Consider the following 14,715-nt stretch of genomic DNA (forward strand, 5'->3'; position numbering starts at 1 on the left):
ATGTTAGTCATTTTTTAAATGAAAGTAACAGATAGTTGCTATAACTGAGCAGAATCCATTTAGACTCTTTTTACTGAAGAGGTGATTAAGAAAAAGCAGAGAATTCTTGTCACTCTTGAGCCTCTGACACATAAAACAAAAGATGGATAGGTGGATATATTTTTATCTCCAGCTATTCCCTCATCCCCAACAAAAGAAAGAATACCTCTGCACATCTTGTATGCATTTCCCATTTTTTTTCTTAATAAGAGTGCTTTCTTTTACGTAATACTTATATGAATAAAGGGTGTCAACAATGCTTAATATTAAGTACATACCATTATCTATATTTATTGCCTTAGTAAAGGGGCAGTATGATCCAAGCAAAAGTAATGCTTTACTGTCAAGTCTCAGAGCATGTAATCAGGAAAACTGGCACTGACACCGTAATTACAGTTTGTCCCTCCCACCCCCCCAAAAAAAAGGAGATTTGCTGCTGGTGGACATAAGTACTTTTGATAGACTTACTTGCATGACTAGTTAAAGCACTTGCACAGAAATTCCCCTTGTAGCAGGTATACTTTTGATTTGTTTGACTGCACATTTCTTGAATATTATGTCTTTTTCTTTGACGTATCTAAGATAATTTTAGACAGTATCTGACTGGCAACTTTCACTTTCCAGGAGGTGATTGATATTACTAACGTAACATTAGAGTTTGCTCAAGCTTTTTGTAGAATATCCAGAGACTGTGGACTATCATAGGCTGAATTGGCTGAATTGTCTCAAGAGCTTGACTTTGCTGTCGGATGCTGGATTACCATCATTACTTTTTTAGCTGGATTTCTTGTATTCCATATCAGTTTCTGAATGAAGTGAGCTATTTTCAAACAAATTTCATAGAAAGGGAGAAGACAGAGCTTGATGCTCATCAAACTATGTGCGAGTTAGCCCCACATAAAACACCAAAGAAAGTCTAGGGGAGACTTATTAATAAAGACCCAGCCTCAGCAACAATTTCAGGTAGTGTGAGCACTTTTTTCAGGAATCTTTGTCAACTTGAAGTATGGATATAACATGGATTGTAAAATATTTTTCCTGCAAATAAATTTTGGAGGGGATCTTGACTCCAAATTAGGCAAACCACTCCATTGCTGAAACATAAAAACTATGGGCATTACTACACTAAGATCTGATTCAGTGTCCATGATTATCTTTAGGAGTTTGCCAATAACTTCAGCAAAGACATGATCAGAATAGGAGTGTCAGTATTAGTTATGCAAGACTTGGCCGTCCTAAAGAAGTGTATGAACTTTGAGTGTTCCCACCTGTTCTGCAGAGCCATTGATAATACCTCAACATGTTATAAACCTCTCACCGTTTACAGTACAACTTGGGTTTGCCACACAACTGTAGGATAATCTGAGGAAATCTGCTTGTGTAATAATGGTCTTTAAAAATTAAAGCTGTATTTAATTCTTTGAGTTTTAGTGTTCCTTGAGAGCAGTAGAACATGTGGGAAGTGGGTTATTACAGGTATCTATGTAGGAACATCAAAAAATTCTAATCAGTACAGTATGATAACATCACTTATATTGATTTTTGTGACTTGGTCTCATTTCAGATGAAGTGGCTATCTGTCCTGCCCCAACAGTGTATTTTGCTGATGACATGTCTCCTAATGGCCTTGGAAGCTGTACCTATAGACATAGATAAGACAAAAGTCAAAGGAGAAGGCCACGTAGAAGGAGAGAAGGTAGAAAATCCAGTAAGTGTAATGAAATTTATCTAATTAAGTATTTTTTCCTGATTGCTAGTAATCTGGCTATAGCAAACTCCCTTCCTGAAATTTAGATGTTCTTTACTGGAGTTACTTGCAGGAAGGAAACTAATATTAGCCAGTATTGTCATACAGTCTACCATCTACTATGGTGAGGTTCCGTTTAAATTTGTTCTCTTTTATTTTTTTTCGTGAGCTGCTAAAGGCGAGGTGGCACATGGAAGGAATTCCCCAGCTTACAATAGGAAGAACTGCTTACTGTTCCAGAGAGACTTCTTTCAAGCGATTGAGTGGTGGCTTAGGAAATTCCACTCAGTGATTCCAGTTCAGTGTTTCAAATAGAACAGTAATGAATGAATTGCACTGTTTTAAAAAACCCCCAAACTATATTAACATGACAGATACTTGTGTATGACATGGATTCCTAAACACTTTTCTCCTCTTCCTTGTCAGTTGCTGAAACAAATGAATCATAAGTTGTTATAGGGCAATGATACAAATCAGAAAAAACGAAGATATGTAAGACAGTATAATGCTTGTGTTGCTGAGATTTGAGTTTCAGTTTAATCATTGTATTTAAACAAAGTGAAATGTTTGGTAGTACATTCTTTTCTCAATTTCTTTTTTTTTTTTTTTTGAAGGATACAGGACTTTATTATGATGAATATCTCAGGCAAGTAATAGATGTCTTGGAAACAGATAAGCATTTCAGGGAGAAACTCCAGACTGCTGACATAGAGGAAATAAAGGTAGGTACAAAAAAAAGAGTTAAATTAAGCTTAATTAAATCCATAATCATGAGACACGTATGTTGTATTCTTTCTTCCTTTTCTTTCTTCATGCTTCTCTCAATTTTTGTGAGCTTAAATTTCCTCTCATTTTTATTTGCTTAGGTATTTAACTCTTACTAGATCTTTGTCTTTAGTCAAGGGACAGCAGAACTTCTGTTCATTAAAGAGTATCCCATAGCATAAACCTCCCCCCCCCAACAACATATGCTTGAATTCATAGTTTCTGCCTTCTGCCTATCTACTAAAAAGCTGATTTCAGACTCCATACAGGTAGGTAAACCTTAATGTACGTCAAAACAGCTGCAAGCGTAGCTCTCGCTCGCTGTTGCCTGCTGAGTCATTTGGAACACTGTTTTGAACATAGAGGTATATCTGCCTTCTGAGATTAAGATAGTGTGTCACAAATGAATATGATGACATGGAAGAGAATTACAAGCAAGTCAGATTTTAAAGTCTGGGGAAATTGAGGAGTTACGCTGGAGGTAAAGTCAGTGTATATAGGAATAAAATAGACCTCTAGCTTTCTCCACTGCTGTCCTTTCTTTTATGCCAATCCACATAGCACTCTCTCCAAAACCTCACCACATTCTTGTCTTTTCTACTTTAGTTCCTGGCTCTAGGTGGTGGCTGTTCTCCATTCCCCTTTATGAGCTAGAAATTCAGCAAGGGACAGGTAGGAAACAGTCTAAAGTGATAGACTTAAAGAGAAGATCCTGCCTTTTGCATTTCCTTTAATCCCTCATGTTGCCGTTGGCAGCTTTTGGCTCCTTTTTCCTCTGTGCTACATCCAGTGCAACCCTTGAAGGTTGCTATCCGTTTCCAGATCCTGATAAATATTCTTGCAATACAGCATTGGTGGCTGTTGCTGTGCTTGTACCTACTCTCAAGTCTTACAGCCGTCATCAAGTGGATGAAGAACACAGCTCTTTGTGTGCATCTTACAGTTCTTTTGAACTAATTTGAGAACATTTGATCAAGAAATTTGTCACTTCTTAAACATTACTAGGTATTGCTGCTTCAAGGTCATGCTTTTGCTCTTTGGAGGAGCAAGATACTTAGAAATTCTCTTTTCAGAAAGCTTTTAGGATTCCTCTCTGTTTCTATAACCATAGGCTTAAAAAATTTGAATCTGCTTTTTGAAAAAATTCTGAGATTCTTATAATGTGGGCTACAGTATTGCCAAAGAATGCCACTAGTCTGCTGTCTTGCAGCTCATGTCTAACGGGAATCCTAAAGGCTACTTCATTCTAGTTTTTATACGTAACTTTTATTTTTTGACAGAGTGGAAAACTAAGCAGAGAGCTTGATTTAGTAAGCCACCATGTGAGAACACGGCTGGATGAACTAAAAAGACAAGAGGTGGCAAGATTAAGAATGTTAATTAAAGCTAAAATGGATTCTGTTCAAGGTAAGAATACAAAATTTAACTAGGTGAGTTAACAGATCGGATTGTGTTGGAGAGGTGCCCAAAATCCATCAGTTATGCTTTGTTTGAAAGTGAGTGTCCTTTCTGAGCTGGCCTAGGGCCAGTAAAGACCCATCTTTATAGGAAACAAGGGAGAAGAGAAAAGCCATCTGTATTTTATAAATAACTAAACTTGATTCTGGCAGTGGATTTTTCAGATAGTTCTAATCTTTTTCAACCTCTTTTTTTATTTTTGTAGTGCATTGATTTATAGATTACCCACTGAGAACTAGTAACATAGTAGGACTATGTTTAAGAATACAACATGACATAGCATTTCATGTCTTTACAGGGTAGAAATTTTTTTTTTTTTACAGTTAGTTAACACAAAAGTTTTCCTTTTTCTCTTTTTAAGCCCCCTTTCCACCAATAAGAGTTACTGTACAGATTTATAACAAACATTAAACATTTCAGTTCAGAAGATTATTTTTCTTATTTTTGGGGCAGTTTTAAGCCCCTGAATAAAGAAAAACATTTGGAGTGAAAAAAATTCTTCATAGCATTTTCTTAATTGCTAATGAAATCGTACAAACTCAGGCAATTTCTTTTAATGAATAAAGTATATGGGTTTTTAATGATTCTGATTGCTGTATGTTTGTGTGGGAAGTGGTGCTATCCCTTTTTATTTCTTATTACCGAAGAATTTTTGAAGTTTGCATTTAGAAAAATTCTGTAAATTTCTTATTAGTGGTTTCTTTTTGAAGATAATTAGTTGCTCATAAACAAAGATCAAGATGGACTGCATGATCTTGTTTCTGAAATGCTGTTTTTCACAAAGAAGCTCTAATAAAAAGGGCTTAATTTACCTATGAAGATTATTTTATTATTAAAAACACTTGCAGGTTATGGGGAGGGATCCCACTGAACTGAACAGGTAATGTATCAATTTAAAATACTCCAAGAATAAGGATCTGTCTTCTAGACTAAGATGAATTTAGAGGTGGCAAGTAGACTGAAGAAGTACTTGTGTGCAAATATGTGTTCATGGGGACGTTACTAGGGTCAGGAAAGCATCAGATTAATTTGGGAAAAAAGATATTTACAGTGCAGTACCTTTCTAATTAAGTCTTTAGGTGCTACCGTAGTATAATTAATGAATAATAATATAGAGTTGGCTGAGGGCATCGGATCACCTTTCTGTCCTATGTTTTCTTTTAATGAAAGTTCTAGTCCAGAGAGTACAGTCCACTGGTAGCTGGACAGTGCAGACCAGTGGTAGCCCCTCCACAGGAGTCAGTGCATTGCCTCACATATCTGCCAGACCCCGTGTTCATCTTCCTCAGGTGGTTCTTCAGCTGCCAAGAACCCAGTCTCATGCTCCTATTGCAGACAAGCAGTCCAGTGACTTGATGGTGACACTCACAGTGAGCTAGTTGACAGCAGCTAATGATACCTGATTGTGTACATAGTAATTTTGTGGGTTTTGAAATTTTTTTAATAGTTTAATTGACTGATTACTTCTAGCCCTCTCTACTTCCATAAATCAAGATTAACTAACAGAGCGTGCTTTAGAAAAATAATTCCCCCCAACAGATCAGATCTGTTACAGTGTAAGTGTGAGATCTTACTTTTGGGAAAGAACAAGAACAGATTATTCCAGTTCAAAATATTCAGATGACTACTAAGATGTGAAAACATTGGGAGTGTTATAAAGTTATAAAGTTTACAATCAGCCTTACCAGCGAGTACTTCACACCACATACAAGTAGTATGGCCAGATTACCTGTAAAATACAGCTGCATCTGTACACCTATGCAATGTCTTGGAACATGTACAAAAGAGCATTCTGTAGTAACAGCAGGCAGAGCTATTTGGTTTCCTTTTATTTGTTCTGTTAATCTTTTCCCTGTAACACCATTTAATATCTTGGTCTTAAGATCTTAATCTTAATATCTGATTTTTAAAAAAAAAAAAAAGCACACAACCCCCCCTGTTTTCTTCCCTCTCAGATGGATCAGGTTTAAAAAAAAAACAAACAGACTTGAGATTATATTCTGCATATATTCAGTCCTGATCCAGATGTGTTTTTAAATATTTGCACCAAGATCCTACTAGACTGGTCAGTACAGGACAGAAGAATGTTAGGGGTTGGGTCTCAGATAATACAGTAATGTGGCAAGTAAATACTGTCAAATAGAATGAGTCTTTTCCCATAAATATAAGGAATGGAGAAAAATGGGTTTGGGGGCAGTGGGTTTTTTTTGGGTTTTTTTTGTTTGTTTGTTTGGTTTTTATTTGTTTTTTTAGAAAGCCTATTATTACACTTCTAAAAAATGTTTCAAAAACGGGCTAAAGCGCATATATTTCAACAGAAATTATGATCTCACCAGGGAGGAATGATGGCTGAAATCTGCCACAGCCAGCGTTTGCTGTTTTGTGATAATACAAACACAACATTGAGTGTAAGACAGAGAGTTTACCAAAGGATAACATGTTCAAAATTGTGTTTTCCAATTTTTTCAAAACAAATAAAATATTCTTTGCTAAGCCATCTAGTAAAAGCTTGTCAAAATTGTTATACATAACATATCAAAGTGTATGCTGCTTAAGATAGCATTATTATCTAGCATTAGCAGTCAGAAACCATGGTAACAGCTAGAAAAGCCTGTTGTAGAGATGTGTTTTGTTGTTAGTGCATTGTGTATTGATATTGTTGGGTATAGTTCCTGTCATAAGGAAGAGAGAAATGTTTGCAGCTTTTAGACACAGAACCTGACTCTCCACTGTCTTGCACTTCTCATTTTGCACAAATGAAATTTGAATATCTGCTTATCTGATTTGATATAATTTTACACCATATTGTACATACATCTTTGGCCAGATACAAGTAATTTGCAAAATGTACAGGGCAATAGAAGAGTCAGACTTCTTCCAGTTCAGGAAAAAGATGCAAGTTGTTAGCTCTGATACTGCACATAACTTCAACTATCTATCTCAATTATGTAAAAGGGAATAAAAGGTTTTTCTTGGTTTGCAAAGCTCAATTTGATTGTATGTTTCCTTGCTGAAACACGAGCCTTAATTTGTGCATGTTAAATTATTGTGTGCAGTGCAACACTGACACACCAGAAGGAATACAGTGCAAATTGCTATCAAGTTTGCCAATCTCCTTCAGGAAAAGCAACTTTAGAAGTGCTGCTATCGTGTCCTCCGACAGTGGAAAAAATTATCCAGTCCTCAGGGAGCCTCAGGTACTTAGAAGGGCACAAGCTCCCGTTTGGAAGTTTTTAAGTTTTTCCTGATCTCACTTGATTTCAAACTTATTTTAATGTTTTACATTTGTACCTTGTTTTTTCAGACACTGGCATAGACCATCAGGCTCTCCTTAAACAGTTTGAGCACCTGAACCATCAGAATCCTGACACATTCGAACCTAAAGACTTAGATATGTTGATCAAAGCAGTGAGTGCTAGATATAAACTACTATGGGTGTTTTTGGTATTAATTATTATGCTTTTTCTCTGGTAAAGGCAAATCCTTTTATATATACCACTTTTTTATAAATGACATGCAGTTTCATTTTCAGAGAAAAGTCAGTTGTCTCCATGGCACACTTGAAAACTGTTGTCAGAGTGCATTATGCTGAAGAGCCCATAAATTTTGGCATGGCGTCTTAACAGGACTTGCATTCATGTGCCAGTACAAACAACTTTGGAAATAAAATATGCCTTTCTGAGAGCATTTAAATTAAATGCAGTTTTGATAGGGGTACATTTTTCCCAAATGTATTTTCTGATTTCTAATTCTAAATGATTTAAGTGTCTCACAGAATGACATAAAAAATCATCCCTAAACTAGCCATTTGGATTTTGGGGTCTATTATATTTATGTCAAGCTGCAAAACCACAGCAGAGTAGAATTTAAGATACCAATATTAGAAATTACATATGCTGGGCATGGCATTCTATGTCTATTTAGCAGATTCGGTACCAATCACAGGTGTGGGGTTTTTTTTTTCAGTGCATGTTTATTAAGGGGATGCAGTTAAGGTAAGCATGGCATGGCTTTTTTCAACTGCTGGAAAAAATACGCTTCCCAAGGGGAAAAAAGACTTTAATCTCAGGTATGCTTTAGAGAGCACTGCATGTCTGACATGAGAATTTGACAGTTTTTATATTTTCAAAATAAATGGAAAGATAAGGTATATTTTAAGCTTCCTGTAATTTTTGTGGATTTTGTTTACCCTTGGAAAATTGTATCTCAATTTTCTGTAAAATTATTTATTGTACAGATATTATAAAGTTTCTTGCCATTTCTGAGCATCACTTCTGGGAAAATTCTGGTTGGCTAGGAGAAGCATAGAAAGAACAGCGGGGCAGTTCTTTCTCTTATATTATTTTTCTTGTCTTCTCATTTCTCAGCTGAGATATTGACAGAGTGTAATGGGCATTTTAGGGGGTCTGTGCTTTGGAATTGTTTTTGAAAAGGTACAGTGAATCTGAAAATTAAAATGTAAATAATGGAGAGACTATATCAGGTATGAACATGTTACTTTGAAAAGCACTACCAAAACATCTTTTAATACCTTGAGCTGTCTGAAAATGATACATCTCCAAACTCTATACAAGTACTTGTCAGACATTCTCCCCTCACACCCTTTCTCTCCATATAATCGGGTTTTTTTATTTAATCTGTATTAAGCTACTGCAAACTAACTCCCGTTATTAATGAAGGCACTTTTTTCATTAAACTGCAGGATAAGCTACAAACGTTCTTATTCTGAAATAAACAAGGAGTTAATGGCACTATTTGAAGCTGTGTTTAATTAGTATGGGACATGCTTAACTTGAGTTAATTTATTATTAATTGATGAGAAAGGACAGCTTGATGCCTTCTTACAGTACTGTGTAGTTGCAAAAATTGTCCAGCAGTTGAACCCTTGCAAATTAATTTCTGTGAAAATAATGAAGTGAGGAGGGATGTTTTTGCATCACTGTCACATGAAAGGAAACCCCCAACTAGTCTACCTCATGTTTAAAAAGAGAATGGCAATATGGCCAGCCTTGCCCACAGATCTGAACAATACAGTGTTTTTCATGTTGTACGTGTTAACATAATCGTGTGGCATAATAATGTGTCTGCATATATCTATATTTTTAGGCTACAAGTGACCTAGAAAACTATGATAAGACCCGCCATGAGGAGTTTAAGAAATATGAGATGATGAAAGAACATGAGAGGAGAGAGTATTTAAAAACACTGGATGAAGAAAAGAGGCAGCGAGAAGAATCCAAATTTGAAGAGATGAAGAAAAAACATGGAGATCACCCTAAAGTTCACCATCCTGTAAGGCCACAGTCTGTTCTTACATGATTGGGTGGAAGCTTTCCTTTCCAGAGAGAAAAAGCTAATGAAGAGCAGGGTATATCTTGTTTGTTCTCAGCATTTGCCTCTTCTCATTGACATGGGAGCAGAGTGTAGGAACAGTGTTGAGAGCATTACAAAACCCACTATATATACCCCCATTTTTTCTGTACAAGTATGCTATTTGCTGGCAGAATTATTATTTACAAAGAAGCTAAAACTCATGAGGAAGAAGCCAGAATGGTATTCAAAACTGTAGGGATGCCTTCATGGTATGCCTGGCCTACAAGGAACTGCATCACAGCAGTTTTGCTCTAGAAAAGGCAAACTAATTTAACTCCCTTCAGCTAGTGTTTCTAGATGAGTCTGTGGCCATGACTGATTATTACAGGTGTTCCTTCCCACAGAGTATGCATTTCCTTGACACTCGCTCTTTCCCTGGGCCTTTCTGTCTAATGAAAGTATTAGACCTGACCAAAAGAGAATTAAAGAAAATTCCATTGATTCCATTTGCAACATGACTAATCAGAAAATAAAGCCTTTCAGAGAAACTGTAATGCAAAGGTAATGCAGAAAAATTACGCTTCATCATTTTTGAATAGTTTTTCTTTGTAACCAATCTATAGGGAAGCAAAGATCAACTGAAAGAGGTGTGGGAAGAAGCAGATGGACTAGATCCTAATGAATTTGACCCCAAAACATTTTTCAAATTACACGGTAAGAGGTTTAGTTTAATTTAATGAACAAGTGAAGTGACTTTCTGTTACCTTCTGCTGAGGACAAGTTTGTCTTATACCTCAAGCAATTTGGATGAATCTGAAGAGTATAGAGGAGAAAATATTTATGTTATTGTTTGTAAGTTTACTGTGGGGTTTAAAAGTTGAAAACAGAGTTTTGTTTAACTACTCATAAAATCATACAGCCAATAACCAGTAGTGATTGCTCAGGGAAGTATGGGTACTTAGAGGGCTGTCCATAACTATAACTTTGCTTACACACTACATACTAGGAATAAATCCTCAGAGGTGTGTGTGGGAAAACCTGCTTTCTCATCATCTCTGCAGATAAGTGCCAGACTCCCCTTATCTTTGCAGTGATCATAGAAGTGCCAAGCCTCTTCAGAAGTTGCAAGATTCCCTTAATAAAAGAAAAACCAAAATGACCCCCAATCCTGCCTCTATATTTCTGAGCAGTGTGCAGCTAGAAACAATGAAATAGTAGCAGAGATGAGAATGCATCTCAATGGGCATTTTGCTTTAAATGTGATTATATAAGTGTGTAACCTTATATCCTGACATTGTTAAATGTTTCATAATAAAGTACCCTTAAGCAGATCCTGCCTGGCACTGGGCTGTGAAGGGTTGAACAGTACACAGAATTTGACTAATCCCAAAGATGATAATTTAACTGAAGAAAAGTGTTCTAGCTTGAGTCTGAACTTTTATCTTGGTTTATAAAATATATAAATACGTATTATAGTTATTAAACCTTATTTCTTCTTTCTAGAAAGAGATCTGGCAAGATGATTTTCTGAAAATTTTTGGTAGCTTTTTTGTGCAAATCTTATCAAAACAGAAATAGCTGAAACAATCTTTTGCCTTAGAGCTTAGTATATAAAAAACTTTGAAGCAATTAAACAAAAATATTGCATAATAACAGTCATTCAAAGTAGACATTCTCTTTCAATTTCAGAGATAGTATAACAATATTCAGAGTAGAATGTAGGATAAAAGATGGATCATTAGTTATCAAGTATTCTCCTCTTTGCATTTGTCATGAAAAGTCATTTTACAGTGATCTCTTCTCAAGCGCTGCATATTTATATAGATTTTCAGATAATTCTTTAGGTTTTTTGGAGAGTCACACTGTTGGTTAACAAAGTTCCTCTACAGATTTTTGTTGCTCCTGAATCTATTTACAAATTTAGTTGTTAAATTGAGACACTTGTTTCCAGCAATATTTTTTGGCAATTGCACTTTGTGCAATCCTGTTGTGACCTATTCCAGTTTGCTAATCTAAAAAGTAGGGAGATTGCTCCAGACTTGTCCAACCAACCAAGAATGGTAATACAATTCAGCCAATGCCTGATTAAAAACCTAAACAGAATGTAACCAGCATCTTGTTAAATGAGGTTTTTAATCCATGTGAGATGTGTTTGCTGATACTTACTTAACTTATGGAGAACTACTACATGTTTTACTTTCTGTAGATATTCAGCTTGTATTTTCAACACTTCTTTTTGTAGATGTCAATAATGATGGTTTCCTGGATGAGCAAGAATTAGAAGCCCTATTTACTAAAGAGGTAAAAAAACCATAATTTAAAAAACGTAACTTGTTTCAGTAAATGGTTACAGGGATGTCTGTATTTTTTTCCAAGTATATTTGGGGGCTTTGGGACTACAAAGTAGAGTATTCGCGCCAAGTTTTGTGCATCCTTAATGTTTCTACAAAAGTGTAAAAACATATCAGCAGGGAAAATAAAGTAGTTGAAGCATAGGACTCAGACACCGGAGATCTAGTGCTCATGTATTTCTCTGCCACAGGCTTCTTTGAGATTTTATAATTAATCTGCAGGATAGCTATAGCTGTATAAATTGCAATGCAGAGAGCTGCACTCCTGCTCTGGCTAGATGCAGCCTGGTAGAGGTTCTGAGGCTGGGTATCTGTGCTCATTCAGTGCTAATCTAAAGTCATAAGACTTGTTGAGAGGAAAAGGGTCACGCTCGTGCGAATTGGCTCAAAGACAGCACATTGTGGAAGCAGCTACAGAAATTTCACATATTTTGTATCTAGCTAGTTTGGAGCAAATGTACATCTGATAAAGTAGACAGGCTCTTAGTTTCTTTAAGCCTTGGTTTGTTGTCTGTGAAAACGCAAATATTAGTACTTCTTTGCCTCCCAGAAGGGTAATGATAGCAATGTACTGAAATTCTACAGTGATGGGAATTGCAGAATCAATGAGTAAACAAAGGGCCTTGGTCTTCATTTTTCCAGTAGGTTCTGTTTTGGTATAGCAGGAAAAAACCCTAAACTTCCCATTCAAAGATCCAGTACTATGGCTGTCAATATCTAGTCTTACAATTTTTTCTAGATTTCTTGAGTCAGAGAGGAAATGTGCTATACAGTGTATATAGAAGCTTATAAATTCAAACTACTGTAAATTTTTGAAGAAATTAAATTTGCAAATACAGATTTCTAACAATACTTTGCCATAATCCCCTCTAATACAATAAAGATATATGGCAGTCTTTTTTGACAGATATGTCCCACCATTTTGCAGTTTTGTAGTTTAAAAACAAGTAGTCTGGGGCCTTAAAATTACCTATGGCTAAGCGAGCGAAGCTAAATGACTAAGAAAGCTAAGTAGAAGCAAACAAGCATAAACTCACCAGAAAGACATTGTGCAAGAAGAGAAGTGGACCATTAAATTAAGCACTCAATTTGTCTTGTGATATCCTGAATGCTTACAGGGTCAGCTGCATGCTCTGATAAAAAAGCTACTCTCTCCTGTTCCAGAAACCACGTGGAAACTCTGCCTGCTTTGAATCAAATGTAGGATCAGACTGTGCATGCTGAGGTCAATTTTTCTGTAATGTCCACAGCACTGAATTACAACAGACCACATGAATTAACTGAAAACTTTGGTCTTAGCAATGAAAGGCTCACTTGTTGCTTAAATACTATGCTAAAAGAGAATTACACACACACACTCTCATTCTGTTGGAAAAATGGTGAACTCACGTGTTTAGCAACATCTCACGCTACTGTTCCAAATATGCTCTGTCATTTGAATGAGCAGCCCTTTCTCCAAACTAACATTTGCTAATTTTGAATTTCAGCTAGAAAAAGTTTACGATCCCAAAAATGAAGAGGATGACATGGTTGAAATGGAAGAAGAAAGGCTGAGAATGAGAGAACATGTAATGAATGAGGTGGGGACTGATGTTCAGTAGAGCTGCTGATTTCCTTCTATGTTCAAGAATTACAGTCCTCCTAACGTGAAGGGTTGTCCAAGTACAGCAGAAAGGGATGACCTGTCACACTGAATGCTGTTTGTGCTGGGATTCACATAAAGCTACAATTCTCAAGTCCTGTGCCCATATTCTGATGTAAATGCCTGTTGACTATTTTTTAAGAAGTTCCAGAGAAGGAATTGTGCTGTAGCCTCCATCTTTTGCAGATATTGAGATTCAATAGAAATTCCCTATGAATTTTGTGTCGAACAGGGAAGACTCTAAATGTGCTTTTGCACTTGGCAAATGGGTAAGAATTAGGTGTGAGAAGAGGGAGTAGAGCAATGTCTTCTTTCAGGTAGTTCACCTTTGTCCCTTCAGAAGAGGGCTCAGAGCTCAAGGTATCACCTATGGCAGTGAATTCCTTTACTAGTTCTGATAGGTTTTCAGCTCAGGAGACAGAGGAAAGGGAAGAGGATGTTTTGAACCACAGTGTTTTTCACTCCTATCTTTTCTGTATTCAACTATATTCCTTAAGCTTGAGGAACAGAGCAAGACTGGTCTTCTGTTATTCATAAAGGGAAGCATTTCCTCCCTTCCCCTTAAAGGATTCTGACACAATTCAGTTGGGGTTTTTCTGATGTTTTAAAACCTCCCTATCCAACAGTGGAGATTACTCTGACTCACAGTTACAAAATTATTACCAGAAAGCTACAAAACATTTTTCTCAGAAAAATCATGCATGCCACTATTAGCGTTGGGGCTGTGACCACATACAATGTTTCCAGTAAAGCCAATGGATTTTGAAGTAAAATGTGAGGATTTACTTTTTATTTCCATTTTTGTTAAGCTATATGAGCTTGTGAGAGAAGTTTTCAGAAGATGTTGGAGGCACTCCCTTGAAAATGGGACAGTTTAGAAATAAAATGGTTATATTTGAAGGTATTTGCATAATGAAATTAAACATTAACTCCACCAAAACCCGTCCTTTAGGTTGAGTTTAATTTTTTTATTCAAATAGGTTGACATCAACAAGGACCGGCTAGTGACTTTGGAAGAGTTCCTGCGAGCTACAGAGAAAAAAGAATTTTTGGAGCCAGATAGCTGGGAGGTAATGTGTTCCAAGTGCAACATACTGTGCTATTACCATCGCTCTAACCAGGAGACCAAATGGCATGTCTCTGACCTTTGCTTTTTTTCAGTCCTGTTTTGGTATGTGTGTGGTTAAGCGCCTTAGCTAAATGTAATGTACAAAATGTAGCAGACTAATGTACTGCAGATGTAATCTTTATGGTCCACACACAAACAGAAAAGGTCTTGCGCCACCCTGTGGATTCTAGAAGAGCTTTTCCCACATGCTTTTCAAAACAGAAAATGGACATTTTGTTTATGAATCACTTTAAAGGGAAGATAAGAGCTCAACTGGAAGCAAGAGGAATTT

The 14,715-nt window shown here is 36.4% G+C and overlaps 1 protein-coding gene across 1 annotated transcript in view; it reads left to right on the forward strand.

Moving 5' to 3' along the window:
• NUCB2 (nucleobindin 2) overlaps positions 1–14,715 on the forward strand; it is a 31,123-nt gene that overhangs the window by 10,245 nt on the left and 6,163 nt on the right. Inside the window, exons 2-10 of the mRNA XM_076344086.1 lie at positions 1,604–1,747; positions 2,401–2,508; positions 3,832–3,958; positions 7,314–7,417; positions 9,116–9,301; positions 9,946–10,036; positions 11,565–11,623; positions 13,161–13,253; positions 14,296–14,385. Coding sequence (XP_076200201.1) covers positions 1,604–1,747; positions 2,401–2,508; positions 3,832–3,958; positions 7,314–7,417; positions 9,116–9,301; positions 9,946–10,036; positions 11,565–11,623; positions 13,161–13,253; positions 14,296–14,385 — 1,002 coding nt within the window. The remainder of the gene's footprint in view (positions 1–1,603; positions 1,748–2,400; positions 2,509–3,831; positions 3,959–7,313; positions 7,418–9,115; positions 9,302–9,945; positions 10,037–11,564; positions 11,624–13,160; positions 13,254–14,295; positions 14,386–14,715) is intronic.

The sequence above is a fragment of the Aptenodytes patagonicus genome, chromosome 7 (genome assembly GCF_965638725.1).
Source record: "Aptenodytes patagonicus chromosome 7, bAptPat1.pri.cur, whole genome shotgun sequence".
NCBI classification, from domain to species: domain Eukaryota; kingdom Metazoa; phylum Chordata; class Aves; order Sphenisciformes; family Spheniscidae; genus Aptenodytes; species Aptenodytes patagonicus.